At 39.9% G+C, this 19,168-nt stretch overlaps 1 protein-coding gene across 1 annotated transcript in view; it reads right to left on the minus strand.

Moving 5' to 3' along the window:
• The window catches only part of LOC117813819 (neural-cadherin-like), a 99,003-nt gene extending 81,869 nt beyond the window's left edge, over positions 1-17,134 (minus strand). Inside the window, exons 1-4 of the mRNA XM_034684858.1 lie at positions 17,033-17,134; positions 16,773-16,970; positions 3,219-3,444; positions 1,010-1,214 (exon numbers count right to left, since the gene is read on the minus strand). Coding sequence (XP_034540749.1) covers positions 1,010-1,214; positions 3,219-3,444; positions 16,773-16,899 — 558 coding nt within the window. The 5' untranslated portion in view covers positions 16,900-16,970; positions 17,033-17,134. The remainder of the gene's footprint in view (positions 1-1,009; positions 1,215-3,218; positions 3,445-16,772; positions 16,971-17,032) is intronic.
• Between the last annotated feature and the right edge of the window lie 2,034 nt (positions 17,135-19,168).

Raw genomic sequence — 19,168 nt, forward strand, 5'->3', positions numbered from 1 at the left:
ATTTCTTCTGTCAGTGATGGAGCCACAACAAGCTACCAGGGTGACATTGGTTCAATATTTAAAGTTGCTGTTTTTACCGTTTATTTTAATAACTCTGTGTTAAAGCCTTGATTTATCCTCTTCAGGATGTAATAGAAAGTGTATTTAGTAAGGCTAATAAATCCATGGTGGCCTAAGAAAGAGTGTTTTGTAATGGTGCATTCAAACCAAATGCGAATAGAATCATTTGCACGAATGAAGTATATGTAAAGTCAATGCAGAGACGCGAGTAGATGCGAGTACTGGTCTGAAGGCGTGTATCGCGCAAATTGGGCGACACGAATGGCGCGATTCATGCGAATGACGCACATCATTCCCACGAATCGTGCACATTTGCACGTACAGCGCAAATTCATTCACGCGCATGAAGCAAATTCATTCGTGAGAATTGAGCGAGTCATTCACGCGAATAGAGCGAGTAAACACAAAACATTCTCGCGTCCATATTTGCGCAAATAGCGCGATCGTTCACGTTTGGTATGAACGCACCATTAGGATCATTCCTCTACATTACCATGTTTGTTAATGTGTAATGACCTTCTGAGTAGATCAGCAGGGATAATGGAGCATAACTGAAAAGCATATTTGTCTAAAGACCTAGGTCAAATCTAAAATAGCTGCCATAATTAACCCTGCCTGAAGTCCACATGTAAAAGGGTCCTTGGGCAAGACACTGAACCCCAGACCTCTCTCAGTGGCCTTGCCCGCAGTGTGTGAATGCATGTTAAAGGGTGAATGTAACAGGTAAAAGCGTATTAAAGCGGTCAGAGGACTAGAGATAGATCCATCACAGTAAAGTCTGTTTAATATTTACAGAGAGCACATCCATGTTTTATCCACTCTATGGTTTTTGGGGACAGCCTCAAGTGGACACCCTTGTAACTGCTGCTCTTTGCACATTTGTGCTCATTTGTTGACACCACAGGATGCTGCCTGGTCTCAGTCTGTCTCCCTCTTCATTTTCACTCACCTCTGTGGCCGTGCTGAGGCTGCCGGCCTCCTCGCTGGCTCGCACCATCAGCAGGTATCGCCGCTGGTCGCTCTCGTAATCTAACGTCCTTGTCAGGCTGATCTCCCCTGTTTCCTGCCGGATGCTGAAAAGGCTGCTGGGATTGATCAGAAGGCTGTAGCTAATTGGCTGCGTTTGGAAGGAAATGGCAGACACTACCAGGAAGCTGCAGAACAAAGAACAATGAATAGATGAAAAATATATATTAACATATTTGATTTTCATTGCATACATGTTGATTTAAAACTAAAATCCGCTTATCCTGCATCAGCACTGTTCTGTAATGAAATCAATGACTGTACAGCCCATTAACTGTGTGTCATTAATGCAGTCAATCATCCTCAGTATGTAATAATGTCACACTATCATGCAGTGTTTGTTTTTATGGTTAAGGGACTTTGCCTTTCCATAATGCTGTGTGATTACAATATCTCAGTTCATGCTTCAGTGCACTGGTCCTACCAAACAAATCAACATCACCATCATAAGTCTTTACAGGTAGTGTTTGGAAACTGACACCTTAAACAAGTGTGTATGCTGCAGTTATTTTAGGACTTGTTTGTGCACAGATTTATTTAATTATTACTGTTATAATTGTTACAAATGCAGGGTATTAAATCTCCTGTCACTGGATCATAATGAATTCATTCCAGTGTTTGGCTATTTACAGATATGAGGTAAACGAACAGTATTATTTATATTTTGTTCATCCGTACACAGTTTAGTATCAGACAGACCTATTGCAGTAACATCAAAGCATCTGACAGAGTGTTTGGTGATAGCCTCATGGGAATAAACCAGGTTTGAATAAAACCCCACAGAAACGGTTTTACTGCTAGAGAAGACTTCAGATAGATTTCACTTTACTGTTATTTTAACTGAAAAGGCCAAATATTGTCACATAAAGATGGAAATATAATAAATTATATAATTTAGATATACCCCATTTTTTTAAAAAGTTGAATACTTTAAATGGAAGCAGGATAGGAATATTTAAGAAACATTAAAATCCCATACATAACTGAAAATAGTACAAAGGTAACATATCAAATGATGAAACTGAGGAATGTCTTTGTTTTTAGAAAACCGTACATTAATTGTGAATCTGATGTCAGCAGCACGTTTCACAAAAGTTGTGACAGGGGCACCAAAAACATGTAAAAAATGGTAAAATGCCAAAAGACAGCACCTGTTAGATCTCCCAACTAATGAGGTTAAAAAGGAACAGGTTAGTAACATGACTGGGTATAAAAAGGACACTCCTGAGAGGATGAGTCTCTCAGAAGGAAAGATAGGAATAGGTTCACCACTCTGAGAGAGATTGTGTGAGCAAATAGTTCAACAGTTGAAATGAGAAAGAAAGACTGGATTTCATCATCTACAGTATAATATCATTAAAAGATTCAGATAATCTGGAGTCATCTCTGTGCAAAAGGAACAAGGACCAAAACCAGGACTGGATGGACGTGATCTTCGGGCCCTCGAGCTGCACTGCATTAAAAACAGACATGACTCTGTAAATCACTGCATGGCCTGAAAATCAATTCTAAAAACCAGACGGTTCATCACTGCATCCACAAATGCAGGTCAAAACTGAACCATGCAAAGAGGAAACCATATATAAACATGATCCAGAAACACTGGAGACTTCTCTGGACTTGAGCCGGTTTAACATGCATTGAGAGGAACTGGAAAACTGTCCTGTGGTCTGAAGAATCAAAATCTGACATTCTTTTTGGAAATCATGCATGCTGTGTCCTCCACTCTAAGGAAAAGAAGGACCACTTGGCTGGTTGTCAGTACACAGTTCAAAGCCAGCTTCCCTGATGGTTTCGGGGATGCATTGCAGCACATGTCATGAATAACCTGCACATTTATAGGGGTACCATTAATGCTGAACAATACAGACTTTGGATGCTACCATGTAGTTCACAAATATTGACTGTAGTTAAAAAAGAGATGATAAAACAAAGAGGTAGATGGCAGCGGTGAATGAGCACATCATTTTCTAAAAACAATTGTAGTGATATGTAGTATCTGTGTTATTAAATCAGGTTTCCATGTTTCCATGTCCAGACTTGTTGGACATGTTGTATTATGATGTATCACACAGCCCTTGCTCCGACCTGCATGTGCATGTGTGTGAATGCAAACACGTGGCTTTACTCACGGCTGTCCTTCAGGCGTGTTCTCTGGGATGGAGATGGCGTAGCTGCTGTTGGTGAACTGCGGTGCTCTGGCTCCGGCTACCACAGAGAGCATGGCGGGGGCACTGCGGCTGCCGGGTCCATCCAGAGCAACCACGCTTAACAAGTACTCCCTGTCCCTCTGCAGCAGCAGCCCTGTGGTCACCACCTGGCCCGTCTTCTTGTCCACTGCAAAACAGCCGTCACCGCCTACAGGGAAATACAATTATATTATTTTTATAGAAGCGGATCCAAACCAATCCAAGCCAAACATTGCTGGCTGGAATACTAATGCTGCCCAAATTACACTGTGAAATAGGTGATTTTTTTCTTGCTGGGTTTGCTTAGTGCAGAGCAGCACATTTTCCTTCTGATGATTCATGTCCGAAATAAAGTTGAAATATAACATTTCTGAACAATTCATTTATTTATCACAACATGTCAATAGTTATGGCATGAAAACATTCACATTTAAATAAAGCTTTTTTTGTGGTCACGCTTGGACCAATTTGACCTCTATAGAAGCCATCCATGTTCTACATAGTCTTATCATGATACATGGATTAAGATACATAAAGCAGCTATATTAAAATGGGTCTTTAATTGCTATTTTGTATTCAGGCAGTATGGCAGACAATCAACGGTGACTTTAAGCTGAATTTGCATTTACATTTACATGAATCCATTTGGCAGACGCTTTTGTCCAGAGCGATGTACAAATTAGGAACAATCCGGCCACAATAGAAGACGCCGTGGAGAATAAATGTCTCAACACTCAGTTCCATGTTCCCGGAGCTCTGCCTTCCTCACTGTTATTATCACTGACAGCGGGGCAGTTTTAATGGAAACTTCAGCCTACGTCCACAGTGGTTTGAATTTTTCCAAAGACACACAGACGCTAGCTAATAGTACAAACTTTGAGAAAGATTTCCACCTGCTGGAAGCCAAACAATCAAAGTCCCTGAAGAAACATTTACATTCTCAAGTGCCTGAACCCCTTTTCTTTGATATAGAGGTCGATAAAAACTGCATAGACTCTGTGAATGCTTTCATAACTCATCCTTTAATTTCTGTAATCATTTTGAATACAAAGCTTGAGGTCGTATGAAAAGGATTATTTGCTGAATAGCTATTCATTAATTCTCAAAAGAAGTGTTATTCCAGCACGTTGCTGTGAGTTCAACAGATCCCTCTTTGTTCAAGTTTTACATCTATATCCATACCACTCTGATGCACATCACTAATGTAGACAGTAAGGAGATATGAAATGATCAACACAAGGACGAGACAACAGCCAATGCCAGAGGAGGTGAAGCCGCACATACTTACTAAAGTAAAAATACTCTTACTGGTGTTTAAAAAGAATAGGAACAATTGAGGTATGGCTTGAGTTAGTTTCCTGCAGGACAAGTTTAGCGTCCACGCTCTGAAATGTCCCCACAGTACTGAAGTAAAAGTGTTCCTCTCCCTGTCACTCACAGACATCACATTAATGAGACACCTCCTCTCCACGCTGCAGGTCCCCTCTTCACGTGTCCTCAACCTAGCTGTCTTCAAGTAATGACAGTATGAAGTAATGGAGACACAGAAGAAACGTCTGTCTTTGTGTGAAAGTCCATCCGTTAGTGAATCAGGCTGAAAGTTCGGGGAGGGACAGTGAGCAAGGAAGCCAAAGAAAATGGTAAACAACTTTAAAATAAGAAGCTGGGGAACTTAAAGTTTCAGCTTAAAGACACTGAATCAGCGAAAGAACAAAGGACAACAGACACAAAAACTAAGATAATGATACGATTAATGTTACAAAGAAAAGTAGATAACTGATGTAACATTTTTAATATGCATTGTTTTATTGTAAGTTTAACAAATGAAACTCAGTGTAAGGTCATTCAGGAAGACTCATCACATCAATCCTCAATCTCTCTCCCTCTCTGTCTTTTCCTGTTCTGGTGATCAGCTTATTATGGGCGTTAACTCTTTCAATCACTCTCTACCTCTATCCACCAATCATCCTGCTGCTGTCCAAAAAAATAAATCTGTTCTCCTCTGCCCCACTTTCAATCAGTGTTCCAGTTCAAACATTACAACCCTCCTCCACCACCTAATCTACAATCTCATCAGTGTCCAGCTCCTCAGCTCCTCAGCTCATCCTGCATCCTACCAGTGGGATGTTTCCTATCCTGCTCTGGGCCTCAGTTCCAGTGCATGAAAACAACACAATGGAGTCTGATCGCCAAAGACTTTGAACATTTCTCATGTTTTCTAAACTTGTAGAATAAATAATCGTTAAAAAATCAAATCATTGTTAGAAGGCCCACACGACCCCCACTTGGGGATCCACAGCTCAAGAGGAGGAGAACAAAAACTTTTCCAATGTCTGTTTGTTGAATGACGATGGGGTCAATCATTTATGATGCTTTCCAGGATTTCAGGAAATCTAAATGCTGATTGTCTTCAGTGACAGAGAGTTAGGAGTGATAGGTACTTTAAGCCTCCTCTTCTTGTCCTTTCTTTTCTGTTTATTTGGACTGGTTCTTATGTGGGAAATAAGGAACAGGATCAGTCGTGCCTGGTTTGTCCGATAGTTTAAACGCACTGTTTCCTGAGGTACGCACAGAGAAGATGCTTGGTCTCCTTCACATGACGTCACAAGACTGATGTGACAGGCTGCAGATGTGATGTGAGGACACCGACTTGGAAAACTATTACGGGATCCACCAGCTGATAGATACCCATGAACTTTGGAGAACCAGTCCTTATCTTTTGAAAACCAAACCAACCAAATAAAAAAAGTAAATTAAACTCATAGACGAAGCTTGGGCTCGCCACCCACCCCCACGCTGTCCAGAACCTGGCAGACCGGCTTGCAAGTGAGCTGACCCAGTCTCCTATTTCCATTATTAAGAACCAGTCCCTTATATCCAACCTTTATCCCCTGTATCTATGGTTCACTCTGCAGGTTAGGGCTGGCGTTAAACTTTAATTCATACCTCCACTCAGGCAGTACATAACACAGCATGGAGCAGATTTGTGTCTCAGTGTAAATGTTTGATCTAGAACAGATTGTTAGCTGCTCTTCATGCAGATATCTGTTTATACAGAGAAATAAATCCTCCTCAGATTACCAACCATGTGAGCTAGGATGTCATTATGCTGGATTGCGTTCCTCCTGCTTTTGCTCTCCATATAGACTCCTGCAGATACCCAAGCCTGCTGATACCTGATTGGTCAACAATATTCTGAGAACAATATTCTGAGAACAATTGTAAACCATTGGAAGGTCTTGTCCTGCGTTAACAGCTTGGGTAGAAATATACTACTCTCGGGAATGCCTTGTTATTTCTGTAGCTAACGACATCTCCTTTTTTGTCACGTATGCTGTCTCCCTTTCTCTCTCACATTTTCTTTTTGTCTTTCTATCTCACTCTCTCTGCTCTTTTAGTCCCAGCAGATGCCAGTTCACCAATAAATCTGGTTTCTGCCTGTTAAAGAAAGTTTTTCTTGCTCAAGGTGGATTTGTGTCGGTTACCTGTAAAAAATACAGAGTAGAGTCCAGACCTGCTCTTTATGGAAAGACAACTCCAGTAGTTATTTGGGGCATCATGAATTAAATTGATTGATGAATATGGATGATGGAGAGCCAAATATTGTGAATCTGTTAACACCAAACAACAAACACGTGCCTTCCTGTACTTGAGGAAGTTGGAGTGTTGGCAGTAAATCCCAGGGGGAAAGATAAAAACCATAGTTACCCAATAACAGCATTTGAAGGTGCCCTGTGGAGCTTTCTTACTGCGTGTCTTTACTGTGTTTTTATCACACTATACAGTTTGTATCCTTGAGCTCTAACAGACACGTGGAGCTTCTTTTCCAATGAAGCAGTTTGAAAAAGCCAATTTCAGAAATATTTCTTAATTTAAAAAAAAAGGACTTCTTAAAAGTGAAGAGCTATGATTCATGCTCTCGTACTTGAACTGAATGCTGATAAGACAGAAAGTGCTTTATCCTCAAGAACCTCTAACTCAACGTCTTTCTTCCACCAAAACACATAATGGTTCTTAATATAAGTTTTTCAGTCTTTGAGCCCTCTTGTACCCTCGCGCAAAGCATCTTTCAGTGCAGCACAAGTGTCACTTTTGTTTTCCAACAGATACGATGATCGATTTTACATTCAGCAACCCACGTTGGGAAAATACCAAGTGAACTTGCACTCACATTTAGCCCCCATGAGTAGGTGGATCTTTAAATGAGGTGTGGTCAGGAGGCATCTGGAGGAGGCAGAAACAGCTGGTCTTAAGTCTAAAGTCTGTGATGCAGTAATTTCCTGATATTTTGGGGGTGTATCAGTGAGATGGTATTAAGAGTTCAAAATGTGCATGCTCCTACGAGTAAGACACATACAAAAGGCGTGCAGCAGTGCTCCCACTCATAATCAAATATTTATGTTTTCTGTTTACTTGCTGATACAGTGATTTTTTTTTTTTTTAATCAAACAGAGGGCTTGAAGTTGTGAGTAGTTTTTCCCTAGTCTCCCCCACATCATGATACTGCTTTCGGTACATGGAGCTTCTACAGATGCCAGAAGACAAGGACAGGGTCACTGCCATCTCCTCACACAACTGCTTCACCTCAGCCCTGCACAGGCCAAAAACTACAGCTTGACATGCGACCAAGCTTTCCATCATGCAAGCTCTTTGGTGCGCACTGATGGACACACAATAACAGACAAACACACTTATATATTGATGAAGACCAAATATTACCCACATGCAGAGAATAAAACCATGTGATCAAGCAGCAAAACAATGAGTCAATAAAAATGTGTAGCCTACTTTTAAAAGTTTAGCAAACAGGATATTAGTTATCATTAGATCCTCAAACTTTTAAAGACTCAATGAAGATATGCTGCTGTGTCTCGTGTGTAAATGTACACGCCTGTTCATTTGTAAAGTTACTGACTGTTACTGCTGTGCAGAGTCATTGTTTCAGTGTATGTAACATCAATCCATGCATTGACGTAACTCAGACATTTACCCGTGTTTCTTTTCTTTTCTTTTTTTACTTTTTAGTTCATAGTTTTCGAGAAAGGAAAGAGAGAGAAAATACACAAAACCAAAACAAGACAAAACAAAGAAGTCACAGCATGTCAGCATTAACATGGATGAGTTTGCTCATAATTTGTATAAAGAAAAGAGAGAAAAGAGAAACAAAAATAAGTGAAAGTGAAACCACAGAGTAAATGTTATCAGATTTTACTTGGGGCCTGGAAATGTGTTTGTTTTGTACCCTGTTTATATTCTTCACCATCTGTTTCCAGCTCAAATCCAATGCTGGAGCTCACACACATCTACATTTGTCATTTATCTTCTTTTATGTTACATCAATGTTAGTTATCTTTTTCCACCATCACTCAAAAACGTCACCTGAATTCCTTATCTATGCGTTAGTCTCTCCATGTTGGGAATTTCATTAATGGTTGCTTTCCATTTCGTTATTTGTGGTTTCAGCCTGATTTTAGTTACCTGTTTCATTGCTGCTGTTCTTAAAATCCTATACAGGTATTTGTCTGATATCAGATACAGTGCCTAAGGGATGGTCCCTAGGTGCAGATGTGATGGACCCAGGGAAATATTACAATCTCATGTATTTCCTCCCTGACTGAGGACCAGTACTGTATCAACACAATATATACAATATATGGGTGGGGTTCAGTTTCTTCAGTTAAGCCAACAGCTTGGTGTGATATTGTAGTTGTATTTTGATTGAATGGTAGGTGTTTTGAGGTATCGTATTTGATGTTTTCAGGAGAACCCTCTACAGAATAAAGAGCTTGTAGTTGCCCAGGTGTTAGTGTTAATATTTTCCCATTCTTGTTCTCTATGTTCACCTGTAGTGCTTTTTCCCAGGTAGTCAATGCTTAAATTGTGAGCTCCTCCCTCTCCCCTTGAATAAGTCCATACATTTGTCCTATTACGTTCTCAGTGTTTAGTTTATTGTATGTGTTAACTTTATATATGTAACTAGGGGGGTGTATATAATTTTAGGTCTTGTTATTGCCCTTTTTTTTTATTAAATAGCTTCTAACTTGAAGACATTTTAGAAGGTATGAATTTTGAACCTTTTTGAGATATTCTGAGAAGTACCCACCCCTTTATTTCTGATAACCTGGCTAAATCAAGTCAGCCCTTTTTCAGCCCATAGTTTCAATCATATCTGGATTGAATCCTCTATCTTTGGCAATATCTCTCAAATATGCAGTGTCTTTTCAAAGTTGTTTTGTTCGTATTCCATTTATCCAGGCTTAGTGTACTGCTAATACAGATATTATCCATTTTATCAGTAGTTGGCCTGGTGACTTTGGTAAATATCTGTTTGTTCAATGTTCTTTTTTTGTTAATCTGTGATATTTCAATGTTCAGTCATTGTTCATCCAGGCTAGGATTACTCTTATTTGGGCTCTAATATAGTAGTTTGGTGATGCAAGTCCTCTAGACAATAAGTTTATTTTAAGTGTCTTAAGTTTGATATGAGCTTTTTTCCCTCCCATATAAAGGTACTCAATGGTCTGTTGGCTGGTTTTGAAATAAGAACACGGCTCTTGGCAAATGTTCGTTTTAATTGTTTCAATTCATCTGTTATAGATAATGGTATTGTTGACCATCTCTGTAAGTCCTGTTTAAGATTGTTTTCCAATGTTGCCTAGTTACATTCAAGTAATTTACTGAGGTATTTGGGGATGAGCACCTCTAAGTATTTAATTGAATGTGTTCCCATTTAATTTATATCTCAGTTGAATCTTGAGCTATTAGTTGGCCAATTACCATTGCCTCTGATTTATCAGTATTATTAAACTTATACTCAGCTATCTAACTATACTGCTTGATTCCATCCATCACCGCAGTAAGTGACTGGATTACATTCGTTAAGTGCAAGATAACATCATCTGCATATATAGCCATTGTGTTTACTTCATCAATTTAATTATTCCGGTTTTGTTCTGCTAGTGGTTCCAGCTAGGACAAAGATCCAGGGAAAGATAGAGTCCCCTTGTCTTGTACCTCTTCAAATACCTCCACAATACTCTGTGTCAAGTGTCAACATGATTAATTATTGTCTTGGTTTTTGAGAGTATTCCATTATTTTCATCGTCCTCCTCAAGTTAAAACCAAAGTACCTATAGGGTCAAAGCCAGACTGATCTAAATCTATAACATCAGAAATGTATTTCTATTAGCATATTTGCTAAGTTGCTGCAGTTTTTGTTCAGCATTCACCAACGAGACAGTTTGATGGGTCTTTACTCTCTTCCTGAATTACACTCATGATTGCTGAATTCCATGTGTGAGCATATTCATTTCTATTAAGGGCCCAGTTATATACTTAACATAACTATGATATTATTTATTGTTGAAATTCTTTATAAAATTAAATTGTGTAGCCGTCACTACCTTGGCATTTCAAATGTTTTGTCTTTTGAATAATTTCTACCAGTTCCTCCTCTGTTATTCTCTTTGTCAATTCTGTATTTTGTTCTTCTGTTACTCCATGTAAATTTATGATTTTTCAGGTAATTCCAGATTTTTTCTGGGTTAGTTTCTTGAGACTCTGGGGGTGTATACCTGCTGGTAGTATTTAACAAATTCATTCATTCTATCTGTTCTGGCCTACGTGTGTTTTCTGTGGTTTTAGAGGCACAGTGGAAGAGGAGAAGTTAAATATGTCAGCTTGAGCCCGGTGTATTTGAGTAGAGACATGTATATAGTAATACGCCTGTCTACAGTTACACCTGGCCTTAAGGTGAATGAGAGCTGACGAATGACTTATAATAATAAGCGCTTTAAGTGGCAGGATGTGGTAGGACACGCTCTCATTTACTGTGCGCTGTGTGCTTTAGACCGTGCATTTGAGATCATCAAAATAAGGCCTCATAAGACTGAAAACCTTCATCATCAGATCTGGTGAAGGTGGACGCTTTACTTTTAAAATCATGGTGCTATTAAACCACTTGCTGTAAAATCCTTGACTAACTTGCTGCTTTTTTCACCTCAAAACAACCTGATGCACTCTACCTCTGTGCGCTGCTTTCATTTCAGGTTATTAATGTCTTACTCACACTGTGCACAGTGTGAATACTTCACTGGTCATCAGAAGTCTATGAGCAATTATCATTATAATGAATGTCTCCTTGTAAAGCTGTCGCAGAACATCACATCTCTTCACTAATTTAAACAACAGTTGATGGTACTAAAGCAGGAGAGGCTGGGTCTATAAATCCCAGACTGAACTGCCTTCCACTTCTGAACTCACATGAACTCCAAAGGCATGTGAGGCTAATGTCCTCATATCATTGTTTGAAGTTAGTCTTTTAATTTTGAACGTTTTCAAAGATTGTTGAAGTTCCATGTTGAGTACAAACATACTGAAGTGTATGTGAGTAAGACGCTTTCGCTGTGCAATAAAAAGAACTGTAGCAGAGGGCAAGAATAAAGAAACTAATAGATTTTCATCTCTATTTTTATTTAGTTGTTTGTCTCAGGTATCTCTGTCAAACACATTCTTGATCTCAGTGAGCCTACACCTTTGGAAAAACAGAAATACATTCATATTTTGGAGCAAACAAGGTTAGTATCTATTCCTGGTGGCTATGAGCCTTCTATCAGGGATCTCTTTTAATACATTGATGCTTATTCTTACACTTCCAGCATCACTGTGAGTAGATTGTTTTACCACTAGTAATTGGAATAACAGCCTGATCAGAATAAAAATGCTTCACGTTAACACCTCATCAAGAACAGACTGGTCCAACACGATCAGAAACAAATCTCATTCAGATTAAGATGGAGGGTGCTTGTTTGTTAGCCGGATCAGTATACAGGGAAACACTTGATCCAATTGTTTCTTTGTGGTTAGAGCAAAACTATTTTCCCTGTGTGTGTCTTGACTCACATGACGTGATGAGTTTCCAATTCTAATATTGCCAGAATCGTTAGACACATGGCGGGAGAAAAGCAGAACTGATCTGTAGCTGAAACAACTTTTTCCTTGAGCCTACAGATGAACTCAGGATTTTTGGAAGTCTTGATAGTAAAAAAATATATATATATGAAGAATGAAAAACAGACATCCAAAGTCAAAGACACAAGAAATTTCCAGTGCACAGCAAGGGGGCTAGACATTCTGATAGTATTTGTAAACAGTATATACAAGGATACAACAACAGCTGTGTTTGTTGACAGGAACACCCAGAGAGAACAGTTCCTACTTTTGAAATGTTCACATTAGGCCAGTGGAACAATGCTGAGCATGTCAAAACGGTTTTATTCTGATTGAATGCTTGATACATGAAGACACACTTCATAATCACTTTATTTAGAGCTTATTTAGACAGAGAAGTTAGAATCTCTGATGACAAATTGAAGGAGAGCTGAATCAGGTGGAAGAAAAATTGCACATGTACCTGTAGCTAATCCGAGAGACTATCATCGGATGTGTGTGTGTGTGCCATTCTTTGCATGCTTGTGCAAATGCATGAGGTTTCACATGTTGCACATGCATGTGATAATATCATTACTACAAATAGCATTTATCAGAATCAGAATCAGAAATAATTTATTTATCCCGGGGAGGGAAACTCTGTATTATACATTTAAAGGGATTTAAAACCAAAAAGTTACCTTTTGAGAACAAGAAAGAGCATTTATTTTATTTATACTATTACCCAGCTTTTTTAAATGCTTGATTCTGATTGGAAATGCCTCTTCAACAGTAAAAGTAACCCCAGGGACAACCTATTAACACAACATATTAACTTGATCCTCAGAAAATAGTCTGTCACATTCCCCCTCTGCCTGTTGTCATTGTGGTAAAAACGTGAGTGTGGGCTTAGGCTGATCCTGAGAGTGGGGAAATAGTGACAGTGAGCGGGACACAGATGTGAGAGCAGCCTGAGGAGCTACTGGACCTAAAAAATCTCTGATTGAGAAAATAGGAGCAATATCCTGTCCTGAAATCCAGACAATGGCAGTAGAGCTGGTGAGATCATCTCTAAGCTGCTGATCTCTACAAAGTCACTTAAACCAGAAGAGTTAGAGATAACAGCAACAATGTTCAAAGTTGATAGATTAGTCTCATTTATGTTTAAAGGTGTTTAAAAGTGTGTCAACGCCAAAGCTCTGATAAGAAGGAGAGCTGAATGAGGACAGAAATGTCAACATCAACATTCCTGAGGAAGTCCCGTTCACCTAATGTTACCTTCAATGAGATATTAACTATAATGTGAGTTACAACAAATATCATGACTCTGATGATACATTTATAAAGGTCTATGTTAAATAAATAAAAGTTGATTGATGATATGGATGATGGAGGGCACTATACATTACCCTGTACATATTTCTAACCCTTACCCTGTAAGAAGACATGATCATCTATCTTTTACTATTACCTGACTTCTTGCCCCGTCTGTAGCTCTCAGAGCCTTCAGCCTCCGCAGGAGAACAAAACTTTAAAAACTGAAAACTGTTTGATCTTAAACCTGCAGCTGGGTACAGACTGTTTTGAATTTAAGAACAGGAGTTTAAATGTCATTTAAAAAGACAGATGCTCATTTTTGTTGTGATGAACACACATATGTTCTCAATAAATACCAGCTGTTCCTCTGTGGAGGGTATTTTAATGTTTGATTGTTGTCTTAAAGAGGGCTGCATATTTTTGTCACAGTCATACTTTTTTTTATAATTTTGTGTGAGCACTTCTTGTGTTGTTTTTTGTGAATTAAAGGAGGACTGATGTTTGTTAACCTGAATGGCATCACTCAGTTATAACTGACATAAAACAACCTCTGCGTCCACAGACAAAACATTTAGATTACTTTTCCTCTCATTTATTTGTATCTATTTATTTGAAAGTACTTGTATTAATTTGTCTTTATGAATGTGATACATTTTTAATGTAAGAATTGTCTGTCTGTGATTGTGTAGTCGTTTTTTATTCCTGCACTTAACTCTTTGGGACTCAGGCCAAAATAGATTTCAGCGTCCTCTGGATGATTACCTTAAATCTGTTACTCTGGTTTAACTTGAGGAAACTATAATGGGACCTGGACTTATGGGTTCAGACGTATGGCTTGTGCTGTCGTCTCTCCTCTGAACACTCCTTGAACACTACTGAAACTTTGCAGTCTTAAGATGAATTCATGACGTCTTTCTGTGGCTCTGGAGAGAGTTGAGTTCTGTCAGTGCTGACAGTTTGGCAAGTCCAACCCAAAGAAATCTTGAGCCAAACTTCAAGATAACTCCAAGAAAATGTGCCCTGTGTTAATTTTCAAACAGTTTTTCCAACAACACTTACCAAAGACTCCTCATCCGGAACTCTGCGATTCAGTTTGATGTGTTATCACTTTTAGAAATCAGTAAAAGTCTTTGGCACTGAGAATTAAACTGTATAAATCCTTTATTTTGGTGTTTTCAGGAACAATGCGAGGCTGAGTTTCCCCGACTGATGCAGACAAAGTTTAAACTAAAATAGAGCAGGGTTGTTTTAATTGGAGGATTTTTACACAGACGTTTAAGAACTGAAGTTCTAAGCTTGATTCTAATTTGGTGGTGGGGGGGGGGGGGTGTTAAAAAAATCTGTCTGACTCAAGGCTGTCACTGCTGCACTGTTAATGCCTCCTCCTTGAATGCATGACAGTGATAGACGTTTTTACGCTGGTTTGCAGCCTGCTGCCTGCGAATAAAGAGATGAGGTTCGCAGTACCTGGAGAATAACCTTAATAATGTGGACTAAATTAAATTACTTTGGACTGGGGCTTGTTTAGATGGAGAAAATTAACACTTCTCGTTTAAACAGCAGTCTGTACGTTTTATTTTGATGTAAGTTGCTGACATTTAAGTGAAATTAAGCCACAGCTTCAGGGAATGAATCAAGTGTGGAGGGGCAGAGGAAGATTACTGGAGTTGCAGGCTTCAGGTGGTGCATGCTGCGTCATTAAACCAGAGAAAAAACAAATTAACTTATTATTTACATTTCTGATAATGATAAAAAATAATTAAATCAATAATAATTAAAAAGTATTATTATTATTAATAATAATAACAAACAATATTAATATCATTTTTTATCATTATTATTATTATTATTATTATTATTATTATTATTATTATTATTATTATTATTATTATTATCATCATTATTATTAGTTCTGGTAATAAGTATATTCAAATATAAAAATATCTATATCCATCCTGTTATCTGTGTCTTTCCGAATTCATATCCACATTTGGGCTCATCCCTCTTTTCTACACTGACTATTAGTTTGTTTCTTTCTTTCCTTACTCCCTTCTGCCTTCCTTCCTTTCTTTCTTGCTGGTTTCCATCCCACTGTTCAATTTTCCACTTTTCCACAGTTGGAGGTAGAATCTCACCAGCAACAGCACAAAGGTGTGAGAGGAAGTGAAGAAGACTGCAAGCAAGCAAACATGGGTGTAAACAAGGTACATATTTTGCATATATAAAAAGAGGGTTTACAAATGTTTCATGAGGAAGGAAATTCATTCAACACATGTCTTAGACCTCAAAGAAACACACAGCGAGTGTAAACTCCTCGGGGCACCTTTTAAATAAAAGATCAACTTTTTCCTCTACAGTTAAACACTGAAAAATGGGGTCAGACAGGCTGACCAGGCACATCAAAAGGCCGGCTACAATCATCCTCTTGAGGTCTTAAATCTTAATCAGGAGATAAGAGGGTTAAATAAATACATCTGAAATCTTGAAATTGGGTCTAAATTACTTTGAAGGGAGGGTATTTAGTATTTAATTCTGAGCTTTAGAGGTAAACCTCAGTGCTTACAAGAGTTCTTATCATGCTCGTACAGACCGTGGGGTGCATTGTGGTAAATGTGGTTTACCTCACATCAGGCAGCTGTGCAACAGACTAATGTGAGTCAAAGGAAAGTCTGTAGTGTTTCGTAAAGCCCCTTTGGCGAGATTAGCACATCCCCCCATCTTTGACATGCCAACAAACCTCTATCCCCACAACCACCAGGGGGTCTACCACGCTGGCAGACTTCCAGCAGCCCGCTGTGTGTGATTGTGTGTGCTTGCATGATTTTGTGTGTGCATGAAACAGAGAGAAGCAGACAGATAGACAAGAGTGCATGAGAAGTGCATAAACAAATGTGTGAGAGCCTCTGGCTGTGTGTGTGTGAGATTGTGTCTGTGTGTCTGTGTGTTTTCAGGGAGAAAGTGAGAGAGAGAGCGGTGGTGATACAGAGGCAGAGAGAGACGGCGTGACAGAGAGACGGAAACTAATGGACACCTAAAGAGTGTATGAATGCATGAATGAATGTGTGAACGCCTGTGGCAGTCTGTGTAGTGACTGTGCTGGTGTCTGACTAGTTGTTTTTATTTTCCAGGCGCTATAGCCTGTCAACCTATTTTAAAAACAACACAGTCCATTCTAATACCGCTTCCCTTCTATACATCACGCATGTGTGTGTGTGTGTGTTTCTGTGTTTGCACAAAGAGCAGGAAGCTTACCATCGGACAGAAAGTACTCCACCTCTCCACTCTTGCCCTCATCTCCATCCTGGGCCTGGAGCTGGTAGACAAATGTTCCCGCGGGGGCCTCAGGGGAAACTACAGCCAGGTACGGGTACGGCTTCATATTCCACTCAGGGACGTTGTCATTGACATCAGTGATCTTCAGCTTCACCTTGTTCAGGTACCAGTCTGGGCCTGGGGGGAAAGCAGAGATAGTGGAGGAGCTGTGGTTACTGAAAGTGACAGCTGTCATGTACCTGTGTGTGTAGAAGGGAGACAAGCAGCCAGGGGAACCCAGCACACTGACAGCAGGAGAGTCACTGAGGGTAAAGGTACGTGAGATATAAATGCTGCATTAGAAAGACTCTCAGTGAATCTTTTATCAGTGAAGTGAAACTGAAACCAATACGGCCTCGGATCAGGGCAGAGTTTTGGTCAAAGTCATTACTTCACTATCTTTCACACGCAATGTACCCACTATCTTTTCACTTCATTTTGCTCCACCATAGCTGCCAGGTTTGCGAGATTGGTTTAAGTGGATGTCAGGAGGGCTGTTTGGGCCCAAGGTGGAGGTTGGCGGATGTGATGTCATCAAACCTTCTCCATTAGAGCTCCATCCAGATTCCCAGACTCCCATGGGAGAGAGCCTCAGCCACAGTCTCATCTGTGGGCTGTATAAGGCTACCTTGATCTCCCCTCAGGGCCTGGGGATGAAGCCTCATGGCTGCAGGCATTTTGTCGCCTGCACACTGCATCACTGGAGTGAATAAGAAGATTCTAGAAATCCAATTACCAACTCACTCACCCTGAGCCGGGGCAGACAGCAAGAGTGCACAGCAGCGCCCAAGGAGAAGTGGTGTACAACTGCGTTGCAGTCTCTATGACAGGAGTGCAGTGTGCCTGTAGCTGGAACTGATGGCAGGGGTTCGTTATCCACATTAAATGCAATGACAAAATCTGGAAACAATGTGCACAAAAAACTCCTGACACTGCCACAGGCCAGATCTAGGGCACTTTCTGTGTACAATCTATTCCTGCAAAGTGGAGCAAGTCACCCAATTGTGAGCTAAGACACTATTTCAGCAAATATTGGCTGTGAAGTTGTGTCAACGTGGCATGAAGGAATGTCAGAAGAGCTGCCAACCAGCTCAGTCGGCTGAGATCCACAGAGGCCATCTGCCTCACCCCGGAGGACAGGAACCCCATCCAGGACAAACAGACGCACACACACATACACACACACGCACACAGATACGGTCACAGGATTTGAGATACAAGCAAGCCATCCCATCAGATAGACACATGGATGCACTGCTGACGTATAGCTGTCACTGGCAGGCCTCCGTCTCTCTCACACAAACACACAAACAAACACACAAACACACAAACAAACACACACCACCTTAGTAACCTGAGGGCTAAAAGTAACTATGGATTTCAAATCCCATTATGTAAAAGCTCCCCTGTGTGTGACCACAGGCTATATATGCACTCTTTAATCCCAGACAAAAGCAGCAGGAGTTAGCGTTGCATCCTTTCACTGGCTGAGGGCTGACTCAACAGATGAGCTGTCGCTGTTTGAAAGCGTTCTAATGTACTGATTTTCTTAATTTTCTGAGACATAATATCTCTAAAAAGACGATTATAGGCTATTATAGAAAACTATACGCTGGTAATGAGAAGTGCATGCATACAGCAAACAATATGAAGACCTCAATCTGTATGAATTGCACCAATAAATCTTTTACTGCACATCGTGTTCGCTCAAATGAGCCAGAAAGCAGAAAGCAGGCGCTGAGATCACAGCTCCTATTTCTTTTTTAACTGGCTTACAGTTGAGATGCATTTTGATGGAAAATACAATGTGCTGTGCTCCAGACTGGCTGTGGAGTGTTCACAACTGTAACACAATAGCTATAAAGTGTGTGACAGCTCCTAAAAGGATTGTTAGAGGGATAATAACAGAGGGAGGAAGAAGCGAGAGGAGAGAATTAATCTCGCTTTCTGCTCAGGCTTTAAAGTTGCTCTGCGAAGAGGAAAGTTCTGACTCGGATCTGACGATAGATCGCTTTGGATAAATAGCCACTGTATCGTGGGGGCAGAGAAACTAATCAATGTTCAGATGCTATCTCCGAAAATGTCGACAGCGGCAGTTTATGCAGTTTAAGCCAGATCATCCTGCCCTGTAAGACGGAACAATCCCTGCGTGATGAATAATGAGAAAGGATAAAGATTCCTCTGCAAAGCTAGAAGGGGTTTAAAAGGCACTTAATCAAAAAGAAATCAGAGCACCAGCACTTAACATTTAGTTGACTATCAAATGTTGGCGGGGAGCAGAGCAAGACACATTCCTGCCTTCTGCTTGTTGGTGTCTTTCCCAACCATGTCTCTGT

The sequence above is a fragment of the Notolabrus celidotus genome, chromosome 6 (assembly GCF_009762535.1).
Source record: "Notolabrus celidotus isolate fNotCel1 chromosome 6, fNotCel1.pri, whole genome shotgun sequence".
Classification (NCBI taxonomy): Eukaryota; Metazoa; Chordata; class Actinopteri; order Labriformes; family Labridae; genus Notolabrus; species Notolabrus celidotus.